Source organism: Dromiciops gliroides, chromosome 6, assembly GCF_019393635.1.
Source record: "Dromiciops gliroides isolate mDroGli1 chromosome 6, mDroGli1.pri, whole genome shotgun sequence".
In the NCBI taxonomy this organism is placed as follows: domain Eukaryota; kingdom Metazoa; phylum Chordata; class Mammalia; order Microbiotheria; family Microbiotheriidae; genus Dromiciops; species Dromiciops gliroides.
The window spans coordinates 162,260,807-162,283,354 of record NC_057866.1 but is presented as its reverse complement, the minus strand read 5'-3'; the positions used below and the strand labels follow the sequence as shown (position 1 = coordinate 162,283,354).

At 39.2% G+C, this 22,548-nt stretch overlaps 1 protein-coding gene across 1 annotated transcript in view; it reads right to left on the bottom strand.

Moving 5' to 3' along the window:
- The window catches only part of ARHGAP10 (Rho GTPase activating protein 10), a 369,896-nt gene that overhangs the window by 63,993 nt on the left and 283,355 nt on the right, over positions 1-22,548 (bottom strand). The window contains exon 19 of the mRNA XM_043973392.1: positions 10,719-10,869. Within this exon, the coding sequence (XP_043829327.1) occupies positions 10,719-10,869 (151 nt within the window). The remainder of the gene's footprint in view (positions 1-10,718; positions 10,870-22,548) is intronic.

Here is a 22,548-nt window from a genome sequence, read left to right as displayed (position 1 = left end):
CTATTTACAATAATAGATTGAATCAATTTCTCCTCTGCTCTGGAGTTTGGGAGAATATTAAATGCTATATCAAATTGAACTGGATGGGGACTATGGAAAAAGGGATTGATTCAATTCAGCCAGAATTCCTTAGGCATCTGATTTAAGCCAGGAAGTGGGCCAGGTGCTGTAGGATTCTAACACACGCAAAAAATGAAATCTTAGTCCCTAAAAGGGGTTTATGTTCTACTGGACAAAATAAACGAATACAAAAGATATACAAAGTTACTCTTTATATTTATAAAGTTTACAGTTATGATATAAATAAAGTTTATATTTAAATCAAAACATAAAGTTTAAATTTATAAAAAAGATTTCAAGGATTGGGGTATAACATTAACATATGGTGGGGCTGGAAGAGTTATTGGCTAAGAGGTGGCACTTGAGCAGTCTTGAAGGGAGTCAGGTAGAGATGAGAAAGAATAGAATGAGGCAGTGGGGAAATGTGTGGAGACAGGAGATGACATGTTGTGCATGGAGAACAGACCACTTTGGCTAGAATCTAGTAAGTATAGGGAGCAATGATGAGAACTCAATCTAGTAAGGTAGTTAGAAGTCAGATTGCAAAGGGTTTTAAATGCCAAAGAGGAGAAGATATTTTATCCTAGATGAAACCGGGAGCCACTGAAGCTTCTTCAGCAGAGGAATTTTTAAAAAACACCTCAAAATACAGGTGATTTCACTAAAGATTTAATAACTGCTATCCCATGATATTATACCTAATTATGGTAACTGACTTTACATTAACCAGCCATAAAGATCTCTGGGCTAGTCACAACATTCCCTAAATTCCTGATCATCTCAATTTTACAAAGAAAATTAATATTCTATCAGAAAGTGCTATGACAATATTCAAACATCCATTAAGAGCCCTCACCAAAGAGAGATAAACAGTTTCTTCAGCCCAACCAAGCTGCTGGACACCACTTTTTAAAAATAAAAGTTCTGGATGCAAGAATAAAAATTATAACTACCCTCATTTTTTTTTCCTTTTCCATTTAAAACTGTTTGTGTTCTTCATAGAAAGCCAAAATCATACTGAACTTTAAGAACAAGCTGAAAAGGCTACTAAGGGGTATGGTTAAAAAGAAAACTGATGAAGGGGGTCATGAGGTCCCCAGCTTTCAAACATTTTACAAAACTATCTGGTACTGGGAGAAGCAGATCAATGGATAGAAATGGACATACCAGACATCCAAGTAAATATGTACAAAAGATTGGGGTTTGACAAGGTTTGGGCAAAAATTAGGGAAGAGATTCATTATTTAACAAATGCACTTGGGAAAATGGCACATCACTCTGACATGGAGGCAATTTGGACCCACACCTCATGCCATATATTCAATTGAATTACAATTAAACAGTAAAAAATGGAATGCAATAATTACCTCAATTGTTATGGGGTGATGAATTTTTTGAAATTCAAGAACAGAAGAAATTATTAGGAACAAGGTAGAACTACCAAAATGTATTTTTTAAAAATTCACAACAAATATAGACAAAAAAGAAAGAATGCTTTAGCAAAGTAGTTATGGGAAGTTTAACAAATAATAACTTGATTACTGAAGGTACTTAAGGAATTATCAAAACCTCAGTATCTATAACTCATAGTTGAAAGACAAGAAGATAATTTTCAAAAGATAATTTGTTAATAACTACTTGAAAAAATGTTCCACTTCACTATAATCAAAAAGTTGAAAATTAAGATAATTTCAATATATCATCTCAAATCCATCACATGGGCAAAAATAATATCAATGGAACTCAATGATGGCAAAATCGGTAAAAATTGGCATACATATTCAATGTTGGTATCATAAATTCTAGACTCTAGAGGGCAATAAGGCTGTACAAAGTAAAACTAATTAAAGTAATTGTACCCTTTGCCTTAATATTTCTATTATTAGAAATATGATCTGTCAATGTTATCAGAAACAAAAACAAAAATAAAAATCTTTCCCTGGTGCATCATATGTAATTGCAAGTCAAGTCAACCAGCATTTATTGTGCTTACCAGGTGCCAAGAACTAGGCTGAGTGCTGAGAATAAAAAGACAGACTTGGTCCCTGTCTTGAGGGAGCTCACATTCCAATGGAGGAGACAACATGTGTACAATATACATATAAATATGCTAGGTAAACCAGAAGCAATCTCAAAGGGATAGGGGGAATGGGTGATGGGAAAGGCTTCTTATGGAAGCTAAGTCTTGAAAGACACCAGGGAAGACAAGAAGTGGAGATAAGGAGGGAGGGATTTCTAGCCATTGGAGACAGCCAGTTAAAAGACGCATGCTCAAGAGATGGAATGTTGTTTGAAAGGAACAGTCAAAAAGCCACTGTTGGTGGAACCCAGAGTACATGGAAGGGAATAAAGTATCAGAAGAATGGATCCCATCAGCCTTGGTATGCCACCTCATCGCTGCTCTGCCTCTCTGATTGGAGGGTGGGGATGTGAAACCCAAACCTCCACTCAAGGAAAGAGATCAGCTAAGATATCTCATTTCTCACCTGGATACACAACTTCGGGGCTTCTCTAACTGACGGCTCCATCATGCCCCCTGCCATGTTGGAGTACCTCCCCCGGTTTTCAGCTTCTTCCCACATTGGATTGTAAATTCCTTGATGGCAGGGATTGTCTTCCTTTTTAAAATCCTCCCCCCAGCACTTAGCACAATGCCTGGCACATAGTAGGTGCTTAATAAATGCCAATGGACTTAAATGACTAAGAAGAAGCCAGAGAATGAAAGACTTTAAAAGTGAGAAGCCTGGAAATAACAGGGAGTCACTGGAGTTTACTGAGTAGGAGAGTGACATGGTCAGATCTGGCTTTTAGGAGGAACATTTTGGCAGCTAAGTGGGGGGTGGCCTGGAGTGGAGAAACCAATAAGAAAGTTATTGTAGTAGTCTAGGCATTAGGTGATGAGTTCCTTCATGAGGGTAGCAACAGTAGTAATAGCATTTATATAATACTCACCATGTGCCAGGCATTGTGCCAAGCACTTTGCAAATATCTTTTCATTTAATCCTTACAACAACTCTGTGAGGTAGGTGCTATTATCTCCATTTTCACAGTTGAAGAAATCGAGGTAAACAGAGGTTAGGTAACTTGCCTAAGGTCACAAAGTAAATGAAGTGGGATTTCAATTTTGTTCTTCCTGACTCCAGGCCCAGGGCTCTAGCCACTGTGCCACCCAGATGTCTCTGAGGAGAGAAATGCATGTATAGGAGATGTGTTTTTGAAGGCTGAGTTAAGAGGACTTGACAAAAGATTAGATGTGGGGATGAGGAAGTGAGGAACTGGAGATGACGCCTTGGTTATAAATCTGGGTAACTGGGGGTGCCTTCATCAGTAACCAAGAAATTCAAAAGGTGGGGAGAATATAATTAGTTTAACTTGGGATATGTTGATTTTAAGCTTGAGGAGAGATCAAAAGGTTTGGAACAGCAACTGATATAACAGCATGTCAAAGTATAAAAAACCAAAACAACTGAAAGTAATCTGAAGGCCTAACAATATGGGAAGCGTTAACTAGGGTGTGTTGATGTCATGGAACACTATATAGGAATTAAGATGGACAAACAGGAGAAATGCAGAGATCTGAAAAGATCCTTGTGAGAAAAGAACCACAAGAATAGAACACATACTAACTGCACTCATAGGAGAAAAGGGAAATGAAAAAGGGGTCTTAGAGGGAGAAACAAACAAAAAAGTCTCATGATAATTCATACAATGAAATTAGTAAATTAAATATAATCCTGAAACAAGTGTAGTTGTTTGTAGTAGTATCTGATGTTGCCATTTATTATTTTTTTGCCATTTAATTTAAAAAAGAAAACAAAACTGTTTCAGATTTGGAGCTTCCAAGTCACTGAACAGTATTCATGGTTTGCTACTTGTCTTGGCTGTAAAGTGTTAAAGAGTGGATGCCTAAAATTTCCTAATGATTCTTGAATCTGTTTGTCAACCCAAGATGAACAAATTCAAGATGCTTTTCACTGTGGCCTGTGGTTCTCCTCTTCATATAGTATCATCAGATTTTGCTCACTTTCATGTTTTTCAAAACAGAAACACATCCCTCAAGCAGATCACTTAATAAATAGCAAGTTTTTGACAGAAAAAAAAATCTTGAAATGTCACCCAATCTTTGCCCTCACAGTTCAGTAGGCTATATATCTAACATTTACTTATAAATGCATTTGTGACATAATATATTTCCTGATTTCACAGATCTAAGCCTTGGAAAAAGTTCCCTCATCCTCAACTTAGACTATTTTTCAGTAAGAGATGGTACGGGGGAGGCAGTTAGGTGGCATAGTGGATAAAGCACCAGCCCTGGATTCAGGAGGACCTGAGTTCAAATCCGGCCTCAGACACTTGACACTTACTAGCTGTGTGACCCTGAGCAAGTCACTTAACCCTCATTGCCTTGCCAAAAAAAAGAAAAAAAGAGATGGTAAGGGGCATCCTTTCCAGTGTAAATTTCTTTCACACTCATGTATACAATAGACATAATCTAATAGAGGCAGTTATAACACATTGGCTAATTAAATTAAACTAGTAAGGGGTGGCTAGGTGGCGCAGTGGATAAAGCACCGGCCCTGGATTCAGGAGGACCTGAGTTCAAATCCGGCCTCAGACACTTGACACTTACTAGCTGTGTGACCCTGGGCAAGTCACTTAACCCCCATTGCCCTGCAAAAAAAAAAAAAATTAAACTAGTAAGCGTGAAATAAATTAGTTTTCCCTGCCCCAGATACAGAAACTTTAAAAAAAAAATTATAATAAAACAGCTAACTTGGAGACCTCTGGGTTGATTAGATTAGTAGACAATTAGTCTACTAGAAGATGTATTTAAGGCCTCATTGTCAAAAATAGATCTTTAAATACTTTGATGACTAATTGCTGCTAAGCAGAGTTTTTGTCATGCTAAATAATAGCTGGCAGTTAGTTTTCTGTTTCTCTCCCTCATCAAATCTAATCTTGACCAAATTTCAAATTTCCACTTGCTACTTTTTTGTTTTCTTCCCTAACTGATCTTCTTACTATCTCTTCCTGATATTAATGAGGGGAAAAGAGCTTATATATTTTTCCACTTTTAAGGATTTGACATTTACTCTTTCACAAACGTCCCAGTACAATGTTTCATTGTGGTGTGAAGGCAACTGAGTTCCTGAAGGTTGTTCAGGTGGAACACAATCCCTGTTATAAAAGTCTACCAGGCAAGAATGGCTTCGAATACAAACTCCGCTCTCCCCCCCCCCCATTCCCGGCCCCCAAAGATAAATTATGTCTCTGCTGTCTCACAACAAAACTAGTAAGAACAAAGAAATTTGCTACTAAATGGATCATTATCCGAAGATTTTTTGGCTGTGATAACACAAAAGAGACAAAAATACCAAATGTCTCTTGGTCCTCTGAAGTCCCTCTCCACCTCAGCAGTAATGGTGGCATAAAAGCAAAGAGGAGGGTGCTAAGATAAATCCCCCGGTTCTTACACCATCTACAAACATCCATGAAACTTTTCACATGGATGATCTTTGCCCAACAACCAAGAAGTTGGCATCTGTGTCCAAAAGAACCGAACCATAACCAAATTAGCATGTTCACTACAAATGAAGCTACCAAGTTCTCCTCAAATAGGACGATAAAGGAGGTGGCGGAATTGGTTCACATCATGCAATAGAAAGCCAACAAAAACCAGCATCTGTTGGAACACTCGGTTACCTCGCCCTTCAGAGTTAATGACAATGGTAGGTGAAAGATTACAAAGAAGCCACATTTAAAGGTTCTCAGGAGCGGATTTACAAAATTTCCAAGAAGGAATATTCCAAAAGAATGAGTGAAAATGACAGAAAATGCCTTTACAGAATTGTTCTAAGTGACTTAAGAAAACATTAGCAACTACTGAACTGAATGCTTGTTTTCTTACCTCCATAAAACCTGAGAACAGTCTATGTGCCTTAATGAAAACATTCAAAACAGGTAGATTTCCTATAGCAAACAATATATTACAGTCACATAATGGACTCAGAGGTACAGACGACATAATTATGACCTTACTATACCTACTGCTTATTGATTTAGTTAAAAAATCATGGTTGGCATGTGTTTCTACTCCAAGTATCTTCCATGTATGTTAAAACTGCATAGAGATCTGACAGTCAATTCAACAAGGATTTAAGAGCCTACTCTGGGTCAGGCACTGTACTTACTAAGTGCTGGAAATACAAAGAGAGGCCAAAATAGTCCCTGCCCTCAAGGGGCTATTTGAGGACAGAGAATTTTATTTAATCAGTGACTGAATATGGACCTCAACCAAGGTGTCAAACCGGTAGATACATGCAATTTGGGGGAGGGGTGGGGCAATGAGGGTTAAGTGACTTGCCCAAGGTCACACAGCTAGTAAGTGTCAAGTGTCTGAGGCCAGATTTGAACTCAGGTTCTTCTAAATCCAGAGCCAGTGCTTTATCCACTGCACCACCTACCTGCCCCCAGATATATGCTATTTTAACAGGGGCTGGTGTCACAGATGTCCTATAAAGAGTCCACAATTAAAGAAAGATTTCTAATCAAAAGCTAGGATCTCAAAAGAAGTCTGATCTGTATATGATTCTGTACTGGGGTGGTTTGCCATTTCCTTCTCCAGCTCATTTTATAGATGACGAAACTGAGGCAAACAGAGTTAAGTGAGTTGCCCAGGGTCACACAGGTAGTAAGTATCTGAAGCCAGATTTGAATTCAGGAAGACACAATAAAAGTAGGCCTCCAGTATCCTGGATAAAGCTTTTATGAAGAAACTACAGAAAGATATGAAGAAAGAACTATGGAATCTAGATGCAGAATGAACCATACTATTTCTATTTTTTTTGTTTGTTTCTCTTTTTTGAGGTTTTTCTTTTTTGCTCTGATTCTTCTTTCACGGCATTACTAATGAAGAAATATGTTTAATGTGATTGTACATATATAACCTATATCAGATTGCTTGCTGTCTTGGGGAGGGGGAAAGGAAGGGAGGGAGGGAGAAAAATTTGACACTAGAAATCTTATAAAAACAAATATTGAAAACCATCTCTACACGTAACTAGAAAATACAAAAATACTTTTATGGAAAATAAAGATATGAAGAAAGAAAACCTAAAAAAGATCTACAGAAGAATTTCAATCTTCATTCCCCATACTTAGGCCAAAGAACCACAAAGCACCTATGCATAACATGTAGCAACTTGATAAAGAATTCTGGTAATTAAGAGATATAAAAGACAATGGTACAAACATTCATCTAGGCTCTCTAGATTGCCAATTGTCCTACTGAATGACTCAAAGCCTAGCTCTGGTACAGTGAATACACAAATAACCTATGTGACCTAAACTGAAAGCATTTGAAAGTGATTTTTCTTCATTCTACATCATAATTCACTACTTTATACTTTCACATCCTTTCATGTAAAAGAGAGAGATGGGAAGGAGAGATCACAGGCCAGGCTGGCTCTAGCAATAATTCTGCAAGTTACTGTGCCTGTCTGGCCTCAATTTCTTCATCTGGCAAATGACCCCTCTCATAATACTGTCTGTCAAGGAGGGCCAATAAAATGATTACAAAGCTTAGCAAAGCAAAAAAAAAGTAGAACAAATACCAACCAAATAATAAAAATGCCAAGAGAGATTCAAGTAGATAAATATTTGGCAACAGTTTTCTTTCTTTGAAACAAAATGACCTTATTGTTAGAAAAGTGATATCACCTGAAAATTGGGATATTTGTGGTTGGACACAGATCTGAAATGTTGCCACAGGAAACACACGGACCACTTCAGCAATGAAGACGTTGGCCTGATCTGCCAGATGGTACTGGCCTCATGCCGCTGGATTGTTTTTTCAAATATCTGTCAATCTGTACATTGGTGCATATACTTGTGTGTGTGTGTGTGTGTGTGTGTGTGTGTGTATCAGATTAGGTTTTGCTCAATACTCTTCCAAAATATCTACAACATATGGCTTTAAGAACAGATAACATTTTATTGTTGTTGATCTTGTTGCTGTTTGGTACCACTTTCATAAAACGACATCTACTCAAGGCAGAATCACTTGCAGATTGTCTATGTTGTTCCTTTCATTTGAGCACTCCTATGAACCAACTTTTGATCATTATATCCCCTCTTTCCATAAATATAAATTCAAATCACTCTTTCCCTCAAAAGCTAACAATTTTTAATGGTTACCAATGAAATATGAGTAAAAGCAAAGTAGTTAACATTTTCAATGCTATTTTTTATGGCAACTAGGTAGAACAATGGATAAAGCACCAAAGCTGGAATGAGAAAGATCTGAGTTCAAATATAGCCTCAGACACTTACTAGCTGGGTGATCCTAGGCAAGTCACTTAACCCTGTTTGCCTCAGTTTCCTCATTGGTAGAATGAGCTACAGAAGAAAATGGCAAACTACTCCAGCATCTCTACCAAGAAAAACCCAAATGGGGGTCATGAAGAGTCCAACGCAATTGAAACGACGAAGAACCACAAAGAATGCTACTCTCCCCGAAAAAACCTTCTAGCCTTCCAGCTGGAACACATATGGAATATCCACGCAATGACAGAGTTACATAGGATGAAAAGGCATGGATGGATTGTGACATAGATCCACTGAGGGAAATACATACATTAGTAAGATTATAGATCCAGTTATATAGAAAGGTAAGTATTATTCTTCTGGAAAATCAAGACTTGGCAGTAATGTTCACACCCTTTGAAAAAATCCTATTTATCTTTGCTTAAGTTAACTGTTGAAAACACAGCAACATCTCATCTCCCCAGGATGTTAAAGCAAAGAAGATGTGTCGAGTTCTCTTGAACACATGCCGCAGAGCCGGCTGCCTCATTCAGCTACACTAAAGGGTTTTGTAACTTGTGTTTGTTGCAGGGGTGGCAAGTTTTGCCTGTTCAGTAAAATGGAGACAGGTGATTAAATAGCGCCTTACTGTGAAGTCCAATAACAACATACTGGTTTTAATCCTCAATCCTTCCTACCCTTGGACAAAAATAAAATATTTTCATAGTCACATGAGCTCAGAGTCCTAAAAATATGAAAAATAGCATTAGGAAGGTAGGAAGTAGAACATCAATGAAACTGAAGACTAATTACCCATCTAAGAAAAACACTTCATAGTGCTGCTAAAAACAGACCTGCATACAAAACTGTCACAGCCCTTTCTGGGAATGAGTAAGAGGAATAAGGTTTTATGCATGCAATATCCTATTGACAATAGAGTCAATCAGACACAATAAACTGCAGACCTTGGCAGTGAGAAGTTCATTCTGGGTCTATCCTTCATAGAAGAGGCCAAAAAAAAAGGCCACATGGCTTAACTAGAAATATTCAAGGAGGCAAGAGGGAGGGACAACAAAATAAGATCATGGGGGAAACCCAATGAGTCTTTCACAGTGAGGCCAATAACAGATACCTCTCAATACTTATTATGTATATTACAGGAGGGTTCCTTTCAGGCATAGCTTAGACTAGGTGGCCAATGAGGTTACTTCTAACTCTCAAATTCTATGATTCTGTTTCTTCTGTCTTCAGAAAAGACCAGGGCAATAATGCTCTCTACCAAGTTATGCTTAATGCAAGTAAGGTATACGGTAGTAGCAATATTTTCCTGTGGGCTGGGTAGATTCTCCATGAGTGATTTGTGAGAAGACAAGGAGATGAAAGTAAAATGGCACCAGATACAAAACACATGGAAAGAGGTCCTATACTAATGAAATCAAATATCCAAAGAATGAAGAAAATGGTGATTGGGGGCAGCTAGGTGGTGCAGTGGATAGAGCACCGGCCCTGGAGTCAGGAGGACCTGAGTTCAAATCCAGCCTCAGACACTTAACACTTACTAGCTGTGTGACCCTAGGCAAGTCACTTAACCCCAATTGCCTCACCAAAAAAAAAAAAAAAAGAAAGAAAGAAAATGGTGATCGACTCCCTTTATCCATATAAATGTAACACTGAATTAAACACTGAAATGAAGCATTAGCCTACATGTTAAAGATCTGCTTCGATTCTAGTTGTCTCTGACACTGAGTATTGTGTGAATCACATTCCCTCTCTGTGCTTGTTTCCTTATTTACAAAATAAAAGAGTTGAACTATATGATCTCTAAGGTCCCTTCTAGCTCCAGGTGCAAAATCAGATCATTCATTCTACTTCTTTCTCCATTTATCTCTTAGTTGTGTAATCTCAGTGGAGATCACATGCTTATCTTCCAAAAAAGAAATCTAAGCGATCCTTGGACAAAAAAAGAAGGAAGAAAGGAAGTTAAGAAGGATCAGGAACTAGGGGCAGCTAGGTGGCACAGTGGGTAGAGCACTGGCCCTGGAGTCAGGAGGACCCAAGTTCAAATCTGGCCTCAGACACTTAACACTTACTAGCTGTGTGACCCTGGGCAAATCACTTAACCCCAATTGCCTCACCAAAATAAAAAAAAAAGAAGGATCAGGAAGGAAGGAAGAAGGGAGATAGGATGGCCTTAATTTCCTCCATTCCTTTCTATTAAATAATTTCCTAATACGACAAGGGGGAGTAGTGGAGAAAAGAAAGAAATGAAGATGCACAGAAAGGAGAATTGCTCGAGATGCACAAGGACCATACAATTGCAGCAGTGCTGCCAAGCAATAGGATTAACATCTTACCATCTTCCAGCTCGAGACAAAGATTGTACACGGCAACAGGTCTCTTGTTACGCTGCCCCTGTCTCTTCGATTGCCGTGGTGGAGCATTTGGAGGAGAAGTGGACATGGACACTGGTTCAGGGAGGGTGGCATCAGGCACAGTCCTGAAAATCTATGATCAAAAACATAAAAGACCCCAATTATTTACCCCGAACCTGTATGTAATTCAACTGTAAACCATCATCAAACAACATTTGTTTTGGATTTCATTCAAGGGGAGGCAGAGCCAACAATCCATTCCTTCAAGTTTGGGGAATTTGCCTTGGGTCTTCCTTGGAGAAGGAAACAAAAATTAAAGCCTCACTTGATGAAAATTAAGCAAACAAAAGCAGTACGTGCACATTAATTGCTCTTCAAAGAAATTGACCTCAAATCTAAATGTGTGTGATATTTTTGCTATCTGTGGGAGAGTCCCATTTCCCTTTTCCAAAAAGACATAAACTGAATAATCCAGTTAGTGGATCCAGGAGGCTGATCGGGGGAGTACTGCCAATAAATTTGATGAGTACACTTCTCTCCCCTATAAAACATGGACATGACCACTGGCTCTTTGTTAAGAGGACAAGACAAGTCCTTAATGACTGCCAGTGACTTGGGCCTACCCACAAGATAACTGATGGCGGCCTGCAGTCTTAGGAAGAGGTCTCTGCTCAGATGAGCCATCTCTCTGTGTGTATTTACAAAAGAGGTCCCTAACTCTAATACATCCAAGCTGCACAGACCCTCTACTACTATGAGGCTGCAGAAACAATGGCAGTCTCCACTGGAAGTTTCTTCACCAGAAGTTCCCTAATTGTCAATGAAATTACAAGTCCAGTTCCCACCCACCCATCCCACTCCCCTTCCCCCCAATTTTTTTATCCATTTAAAACTCAAAGATGGATCAAGCAAATTCCTCCTTGAGCATTTTTCCCTCATGTTTCTGAACTCTACAATTTTAATGCCATGATTTATCACTAATTTCATTTCTTCTTCAGCACAGCAACATTAATTAAAACACGGTGTTTCTTTGCTTGGCAGTTCTTTGGAGAAAAGGCAAAACTGCACTCTCAAGAGAAGTGCTCTGGACACAGATGATTGATAATGAAACATCAATGGCTCCCAGAAACTAGAGCTGGGAAGCCTTCTGACCCATAGGCCTTTGCAAGGAACAGCCTTGAAAAGACTTTAGCCTTGACTGGAGAACACTGTGTAATTACGTTTTTAAGGACTACCACACAACAGATACTGCATTTCCTCGAGAGTTGACATTCCTCAGGCAGCAGCAGAAGACATCTGCAGAGCTCCGAATTGAAGGCCCTAACTGAAGACTTTCTTTCACTAAAGCAAATTTTTGCAAGCCGATCAAGAAAGCTACCCAGTAGTGAACGAGTGAGGACTATTGTTTACAGACAGCAGATAACAAATCTAACAACTGGCAGCTCTGGAAAACTTTTAATTGAACAGAGCCTATATGTTTTTTGCATAAAATCTATCATGCCCAAATAAATATAAAATATTATTTCAACAGAAGGTATTTGCAAATAGTACCATGCTGCCCCCTTATGTGTCAGCTCATTAAGAATGGTTTAAATTTCTGTGGACAAATATTTGCTGGTGAAAAATTAATTTGGGACTCCAACTGCTAGCCCAACACCATATTTCCAGGGAATCTGTTGGCGTTCACATCAGTTCAGTTCTCTGGTAAATAGCAACCTACTTAATAGTCTCAAAGGTTCTCTGCTGCCTCTGCTGTTGTGCACAGCTGTATTTATTCCTTTCTGCCTTTGATCACGTCAAAGAAGGTTTGAGAAGAAACAATTAAGAAAGTAATTAGGCAGAGGGAAGAGAGCTGGGAAAACAGGAGGAGGAGATGTGGCAAGTAAAAGATGTGCTAAAAGGAAAACCTTGCTGGGGCCATGATTGGTTGACATTAGCAATATCTCATTGATTCATCTATTTTTGATTCTCTACAAATTAGACTCTATGCCCTGGTAACTTCTGAGGAAAAACTAAATAACTCACAAGCCCAAACTTAACACATTAGAAAAATCATAACTAAAAAAGAACTACCACTGGATTCTCTCTCCCTGGAAAACCAATTCTCCACTAAAATATTACTCAAGGGAATTAGGGTGACTGAGTCTTCAAAGGTCATGATAACATTGCACAAAATGTGGCTGAACTTGCCAATGAGAACTGCTTCAAGGAAGTGACAACATGTCTCCTGTCAGAGGACTGAACCTTGATGGAGGTTCATCATCAGGATGGCTACAAAGTGATGAATTTGGGGAGCCACAGAGATTCTCAAAGGTCCCCTTAAAAAGGCATAGAGTAGGGGCAGCTTCGTGGCACAGTGGATAAAGCACCGGCCCTGGATTCAGGAGGACCTGAGTTCAAATCCGGCCTCAGACACTTGACACTTACTAGCTTGTGTGATCCTGGGCAAGTCACTTAACCCCAATTGACACACACACACACACACACACACACACAAGGCATGGAGGGTTGTAGTCTAAAAAACAAGCATCAGATGAAACTAATTATCCTTCAGAGGCAATGTGGTGCAGTGAGTAGGGAGAGATATGGCTTTCAGGTCAAGTCCTGTCTTTGATACGCACTGTTCACATGAGCATAGGCAACCTAGTCTACCTCTCAGTGCCCAAGAGAGCTATGGAATTCTACTAGTTACAAAGAGGGGGCTGACATACATTGGTAGAGGAATATGTGAGTATGTGAGTGTGTATAGCTGTGCATGTACACATGTGTGTGAGAGTGGAGGAAGGGAGAGAGCAAGAGAAGGGGGAAGGGGAAGGAAGGAGGGAAAGAAAGAAAAATATGTGTGAATTACATACACATATATTACTATAATGTATATACAGAGAAAAATATGTGTATTACACAAGTCATATGCATATATGCATCCACATGCATAACACATATATTACATATAATGTGTGTATGCACATATAGATATACAGAGATAAATGTGTTTCAGAATATATGTATTTGTGCATATAATTATTCATATATATATACATAGCATGTGCATTTATATATTCTATGTGCAAATGTGTATTGCATAGAGTAATGTGTATATTATTATATAATACATATATTGCATGTGTGTATATGTACACATATAACATGTATAACTTGTATGTTCCTAAAGAACTGAAGATTATAACAAAGACATAACCAGATGGAGATAAATCCCTAAGTGTGTTTTAGTCACCTCATGCTCCCCCACCCCTCAGTTAAAAGACTGCAAGGCCATATGGTTGGAGTAGCCCCACATAGGATGAGTAGGTCTAAAGCTAATGAAATCCTCTTTAGAGTTCATAGGATCACAGATTAAGAGGTGCCACAGACATCAGGTCATCTCTTCCACCTTCCTCATTTTACAGAAAAGGGAGCTGAGCTCTGTTTCAGAGAACCACAGTCTCATTACAAAGGCTTAGGACTTTTTGGGCCATCTCTAGCTCAGGGCTTCAGGCTCAGCCCAAAATGGACAGAGCCCTAAAAGAGTCACTTGTCTGAAGGTCCTCCACACTCAATGTGAAAACACTGAAAAATAATATTAAAACGACAAGCATGTGTAAGAAACGATGAGCAGGAGGAGTTCAGAGAAATCTGAAAGGACTTGCATGAACTGATGATGCATGAGATGAGCAGAACCAGAAGAACATTGTACACAGTATCATCAACATTATGTGTTGATCAACTGTGATATACTTGATTCTTCTCACCAATACAATGGTACAAGATAGTTCTAAAGGACTCATGATGGAAAAGGCTCTCCAAATCCAGAAAAAAAAAGAACTGTGGAACATGGATGCGGATTGAACCAAACTATTTCTTTTGTTTTTGGTGCTGTTGTTTTTCTTTTTTGAGGTTTTTCCTTTTTGCTCCGATTCTTCTCTCATAACATGACTAATGCAGAAATATGTTTAATGTTATTATACATATATATAACCTATATCAGATTACTTTCTGTCTTGGGGAGGGAGGGGAGGGATGGAAAAAAATTTGAAATTAGAAATCTTATAAAAACAAATGTTGAAAACTATTTCTACATGTAACTGAAAAATAATAAAACACTTTTATAATTAAAAAAACGACAAGCATGGACCAAAGCAGTCTCTTTTCCCTCCTCAACCTCTAATTAGGTCTAAAGTTTTTTTCCCCAAAAAATACTATATAACAGCCATTTTCTTCCCTTCCCACAAAAAGCAGGAAATATGACCCGCCACTCAAAAAGCTGATAGGGCATCAAAATCAATCATGGTAACAGATTATAGATGCCAAGTTGACATTGGTACAGAAACTTATTCCTTTTCCCCATTTCTCTCGCACATGAATTTTACCCCCACCAAAAAATAAAAATAAAAACTCAAACCGCTCTGCCCTTCCCCTACTAAATAGAAATTTTTAATAGAAAGAAATGATTCATTTAGCTTGTAAATAAGCCCTGAATTTATTTTCACAAGAATGGTTTCCCAGTAGCATAAATATGTCAATGTCCCTTCCCATTGTGCCAAAATCTCATCTTGAGAAGTCCTGATCCTGGAGAATCAGGAGGAAGACAGTGACAAGAAGATACTGGGAACATGTTGGGGGATGGGGTGCTGGGGTTCTTCTAGGGACAACTGCCCCTCACCATACCAGACCAATAGGCAAAGGTCATAAGGAAATGGAGAATGTTGTCTAGAATGCATGATGTTTGAGGAGTCCGATCCAAATACAGCAACTGGTGGCAAATGAATTTAAGCAAGCATTTCTTCATTTTCAGTAAGAGTATGTCAATGAGCAGTTGTTTTTAAAGGGCAGTTCTTTAGCAAAATAAATTTATATCATCCATTTTAGACCTAAGATTATCAAGGTCAAGCCAAGAATTACACATATACAAATTCTTTTTTCACGCTTCTTTAAAAACATGGGAATTTCAGAACACAATACTCACTGTAGCTTGCAGTTCTAAACTGAAGTTTGTAACCCAGGCAGAAATAGCCCAAGACATCATCAAAATGGGTTAATATCTAAGTTCTAAAGTCATCTTTTATTTATTTGTGGCCAAAATTATGCTTTGGGGGTAATCGCTATTCTCCCAGAGCTGCCCTTTGTTATTGGTGCTGTTGGCTTATTTGAAGCATGCATGATTTTGAATCGTATTCTTTTTTTGAATTAGATGATAAGGCAACAAAACAACTTTTTATAAAAAGATTTGAACTCTTTTCTGTCACCTGAGACTGGACATTAAGCCTGAAGTTCATCCTATTCTCTTGGAACCACAACGATTTGTGCTTTTAAAATAGCACAGGTCTGTGCTCTCTCTAAAAAAGATCTTTGGACATGGCACATCTATCTCCTGTGTCTGCCTCCTTCCCTCCAATAGCTGGTCTTTCACATTAGCTTTGTTCCTATGCAGATACACTTATCTTAAGCATGACTAGGTATCTATTCAAGGCACATCTTTTCATGTTGTGGATAAATGTTATGCTCCATCTGCATACTAAAGAGCAAGAGAATCTCAAACCAGGACAAGAAAAAAAAAATTTCCAAACACTTTTAGAATCCTACCATGGGGCATCCACTGAGGAAGAAGAGCTTATTCATATCTACTCCTAGCAGTGTTAACAGAAACAGAAACCTGGCACCACTGTGGGATGCCGTAAATTCTACCAGTTCAACAAAACAGATGACATCTCATGAAAAGACCAAGAAAGGCTCTATAAGATTCAGCCATAAATTGGATTATTTTCTTCCAACAGGCCCTGGAGCTTAAAGTACCTGCCAGTGAGGCAAATGCCCCGAGGCCTACAAGAGCAAACAAGGGGGCTTCTGCTGACCACAGCTGGAAGAAATGGGGTGTTATTGTTGTTAATCCAGAGTGGATGCCCTAGTCAGGGTCATCACTTACACCAGCACCAACTCAACATAGAGCTTCTGGTTTACGATTACTCTTCGCTGATTTTTTATGTTCTACTGAGATAGAATTCGACCAAAGGTGGGCCAGAGAACTGGATAACAAACCAAATCTCCTATATATAAACCCTCTGAACTAGCAGGATGGGATCCAGGGTGGGATCCCAGGGATCAGCTCTGATCCATTGTTAAATTTTCAGTGTGACTATTTACACCTCATAAATCTACCAATACTACAATCAAGGTTGATTGACTGTTTTATTGATTGTCTAGGCCAGAGGTCAGTAAAATATGTTGAGGGCTAGAACTAATGTCTGCTTTTGAAAGATCTAGCAAGGTAAAAATGGATTCTACATTTACAGAGTTCTATTGAAAAATGTAAAAAAAAAATTATTCTTAACTCACAGACTGTACAAAATTAGTCAGAAGACTAGATTTGGCTTGGAGACTATAATATGCCCAAGTCTTGGTCCAGACTTTAAAAAGTGATGGAGAAAACATTAATAATACATATTAAATGTAAAACTCTGAAGGAGCTGGTTGTTAAACATTTTACCAGCATAACACTGGTGGGATGTCCATATCATATGGGAATCCTGTTCTATGGCTATTAACCCCAGTGAATTAGAGAAATCAGTTGCTAGATTTAAAAAGTAAAATAAAACTACAAAACACCTTCTTCTAGCACCACTACCTCTTCTTCCATCCTTCTACAATCCCCATTTTAATCATTAACAAAGATTGTTTTTGCTTTTCTTTCTACCCCCAGATTTTAGTCCAGTACAGGGTAAATACTGAATAACTGCTTATTGACTGAATTCCCCAAAACAATACTTAAACAGAATGGCAGCCCCTTGAGGGCAGGGGCTTTGATTTTGTATCTCTAATACCCAGTAGATATCAGGTGCTTAATAAAGGCTAAGCTCCTTTCCTCTCCTGATCTGACTAATATCTTTTTGCAAGGCTATGCCATATGCCTGAAATTCCCTTCACTGTGGCTCTAAAAATCCCTAGTTTTTTCTGCCTGCAAGGTTCATTTCCTAAAGAAGACTTTTCTCCTTAGTCACCCATTTGTTAGTGCCTTCTCTCTCCTAATATTCTTTTATATTTATTTATCTATATACATGTTGTATGCCCCAGTAGAACAGAAGTTTGTTTGGAAAAGGGAGTATTTTGTTTTGTCTTTTTATCCCCCCCCCCTCACCTAGCACATAATCAGTGCTTAATAAGCTTTTGCTCAATTGAGTCATATTTTTACCCAAGAATACTCACTCAATTCCCAGGAATTGGTTCTCTCTGGTGATTATAGTATACCTTAGCTATGTTGTTGTTTAGTAATTTTTTAGTTGTTTCCAACCCTTTGTGAACTATTTGGGGTTTTCTTGGCAAAGATACAAGAGTGGTTTGCCATTTCCTTCTCCAGCTCATTATACAGGTAAGGAAACAGAGGCAAACAAGGTTAAGTGACTTGGCCAAGGTCACAGAGCTATTAAGAGTCGGCTGGGGGCAGCTAGGTAGCACAGTGGATAAAGCACCAGCCTTTATTCAGGAGGACCTGAGTTCAAAACCAGCCCCAGACACTTGACACTTACTAGCTGTATGACACTGGACAAGTCACTTAACCGCCATTGCCCCCCCCCCAAAAAAAGAGTCAGGCTGAATTTGAACTCAGGAAGAGGAATCTTCCTAACTCCATGCCCAATACTCTATCCATTGTGCCACCTAGCTTCCCCTACCTTAGATATGGCATATTTAATAATATGAATGGTACTATGGCCAGACACAGATCTAACTTAAACTGGATTAAACTAATGAAAATCATGCTTTCTCAAGCAACTAACTGTTCCCAGACCTGCTTGTCAATCAGTGTTGGAGGCAAGGTTAGTCCTCTGACATCTGTCATGTAGTTAAGATATCCTCCACTACCTGTATATACTTGAAAATTGTCACAAAATTTGCTCCCTGGGGGATGACCTGAGATGCATTGGCTCAACCTCTTTTGCTGACATTGATCTAATTGTCCTTATCTCATTATGAAAGTTATCAATAAAAACTGGCTCCACCTGGAAGCCATTGCTGCTCTCCAGTCATCAGCCACTTAAGGGATTTCTACCTTGATGTAGTCATGATAAACTCCTTTTAATTCTCTTGACCCTGAGTTTCACCTCCTTAATCAGGGTGAAAAGCCCAAAGGAAGAATTTACCATTCAACAAAATGCATTTCTTTTCTTGGTTGACTTTGGGAAAGGGAAAAGAAGAAAAAAAGGAAGACAACAGAAGAGACTGAACAGGCTCAAAGTGGAAATTTCAGCCTTCTTTAGAGAAAAGAATGATAGAATAATTACAGAATACTATTTTCAGCTCCATAGTCTCCAGTGTCCCTATACACTCACTCATCAACATTGTGCAGCACCACTTAGAGAAGTTTTGACTTGCTAAGTATGATGCAATGCAGTCACTTTAGGAAATAATGATCTGATTCCATTTACTAGTTCAACCTCAGAACTACAGGATAACCTCAGGGTTTAGCTAGAGTGTGTCTTGTTCTTAGGGAGCTTTCCACAATGATCTTTGGTTGAATTAGCAGCTCTGTGGGCACATTCTCCATCAGACTGCCCGCAGGTCTGCTGAAGAGGGTTTAGCTAAAAGAACTACCTCAGACTCCAAATGAATGAACTGATTTTGCTCTGGTTCAATGTTTATTTCCGTAGAATAGGTTCTCCCTTTGTCAACACAGATTACAATCCCTCTCTGACTTAATAAAAGGTCTTTATGAGGGCAGCTAGCTGGCGCAGTGGATAGAGCACCAGCCCTGGAGCCAGGAGTACCTGAGTTCAAATCCGACCTCAGACACTTAACACTTACTAGCTGTGTGACCCTGGGCAAGTCACTTAACCCCAATTGCCTCATTAAAAAAAAAAGGTCTTTACGAATTGCTTGTGGCAAAATAATTCATCCCCATTGGCCATCTTGTTGCAGAGTCCTCTTCCAACATTTATTTTGGAACAGCCCTTGGACAACCAACTTCATCTCTTCTCAGGCTCTCTTGCAGGCAGCACAGGAAGATCTTAGCATTATAGGGCTAGAGTTGAAAGGGACCTCCAAAGCCACATGCCAAGCCACTCATTTTACAGATGAGAAAACTGAGGCCTAAGAAAGCTCAGTGGCTTGCCCAAGGTCGCAGAGATGGGAAGTATCAGAGGCTAGATTTGGACCCAGATTATGACTCTAAAGAGGGCATTTAAACTGTGCCTTAAAGGATGATTAGGATTCCAACAGGCAGATTTTGGCATCAGCAGCTAGAAGTACATTTCAAGCATGTGAATGGTACAGATTGTTGTTGTTATTCGGTCATTTCAGTCAGATTCCAATTCTTCGTTATCCCATTTGTAGTTTTCTTTTTTTTTTTTTTTTTTGGTGAGGCAGTTGGGGTTAAGTAACTTGCCCAGGGTCACACAGCTAATAAGTGTCAAGTGTCTGAGGCCGGATTTGAACTCAGGTCCTCCTGAATCCAGGGCCAGTGCTCTATCCACTGAGCCACCTAGCTGCCCCCCCCCATTTGTAGTTTTCTTGGCAAAAGTGGTTGGCCATTTCCTTCTCCATCTCATTTTACAGATGAGGAAACTGAGGCAAACAGGCTTGAGTGATTTTCCCAAGGTCACACTAGCTAGTAAGTCTCTGAGGCCAGATTTGAACTCAGGAAAAGAATCTTCCTGAATGTAAGTAAGCCCAGCACTCTATCCACTGGACCGTCTCAGAAACTGGAAAATATGGCATATGTTTAAGGAGTGGTGAACAGAGTTTAAACGGGAGGCATCCAGGTGGAGCCCTGGATAGAGTACTGGGCTCAGTCAGGAAGACTGGAGTTCAAATTCAGCTTCAGAAACTTCCTCACTATCTTGACTTTGGGCAAGTCACTTAATCAATGAAAAAGGAAATGGCAAACCATTCCAGTGTCTTTGCTAAGACATGAACAGAGGTCAATGGAGTCATGATTGAATGTCTGAACAACAGGCTTTAAAAATAATATTGATCCTGGGGCAGCTAGGTGGTGCAGGGGATAGAGCACTGGCCCTGAATTCAAAAGGAACTAAGTTCAAATCTGGCCTCGGACACTTGACACTTACTAGCTGTGTGACCCTGGGCAAGTCACTTAACCCCAACTGCCTCACCCAAAAAAAAAAAAGATATATCCTGAGCTATAGTTCAGTTAAACAACAACAACAACAACACAAAACAGAACTTTAAAGGTATATAGGGTAGTCAGATCCTTACACTTTAAGCTAAAGAAGTTAAAACCACAACCTTTTCCAACGCCTGGCAGGTGTTTGCTTCAGAAGGTACTATCTGCTCCTTTTAGAGAAAAGGGTGGAGCTGAATCTCACTGCAGTCTGCCCTGACTCCTCCCTCCTGCTCCTTTTGCAGTCTCAGAGGCTGTAAATTCAATTGGCCACACCCTACTAGAAATACCAGCTCAATTTTTAATGCCCCTCAGGTCAACATGATTCTGTTGGGGTTTTTTCTGTTGGTTTATAGGGGTTTTATCAGATGAAAAGTTACCAGTACAATCACAGTAGCCCAGAGCCCCCAATTAGGAACATTTTTAACATTCAGACAGAAGTTTGGCTTTCTGCTCCGATTTAAATTTTTGTGTCTACAACTCCTCATTAGCTGGCCTTTCTTTATTTGAGGCAAAATCAGGATACAGGAAACTTTGAGGAAAAGGAAATGAATGGAATATATTATAGTGGCTATTACTGGATAGGCACAAGGAGGGGGATTTGGGATCTTTTGGGGGGAATTCCCTCAGTACTTGAAGAAGAGAATACAAGCTATAACCAGTTGGAATCCTCTATCCTAAAACACCTGTACATCTGCCCCAATGGTTCAACCCTCCTTTCAGTTTCTCCTTTTCACCTATGGGCCCTCTGTTGTATTCTTCCCAATATGACTCTTTATGTTTTGAGTAGAACTGGGGGTGCCATCTCCTCCAACCCTCTTCTCAGTTGGTTCTCTCACAGGCTGTTTTCTCAGTCAGTCAAGTAGAGTTTATTAAAAGTTCACTGTGTGCCAGGCACTATACTAAGGGCTGGCAATCCAAAAACAAGGCAAAAAAAACCCCACCACCACCAACAAAACCACTAACAATAAGAAATAGCCTCTTCTCTGAAGGAGCTCATAGCCTAAGAACAGAGAAGAGTGTTTGTCTCTTAAAAAAAAAATCACGGGCACATTTCAAGTCCCCATTTGCCTCAAAAATCATGACCATTTTAAACTGCTCTCATAACTGTGGGGAAATGTTTATCTGTCTGGACCTTACAAATCCCAGAGAGCTAATCAAATTTCAAATGATTATCAGATATGTATTAATCACCTACTATGTCCCAGATATTGTGCTGAGTGCTGGCTTAAAGAAAATAGATTCCTGGCCCAAGACTGGCAGGACTGGCATGTAAATCCAAGTTTCATACCAGCCCAAGGATCAGATTGGATCAGTGCTCACTCTCTCACGCTCGCGCGGGCTCTCTCTCACACTCTCTCGCTCTCTCTCTCTCTCCCTCTCTCTCGCTCTCCCTCCCTTCCTCCCTCCTTGTTGCATTTGACTTTTTCTTTTTGTCCCCATCTTAAATTCCTTTCTCTACTCCATGATCTGCCTCAGTATTTTTTTTGTAGTATTTTCTTTTATTTTCCAATTACATGTAAAGATTGTTTTCAACATTCATTTTTGTAAGATTTTGAGGTCCAAATTTTTCTCCCTCCTTCCCTTCCCAAGATGACAAGCAATCAGATATAGGTGTTTTATATATATATATATATATATATATATATATATATACACACACACACACATACATACATACATATACATACACATACACATATACAC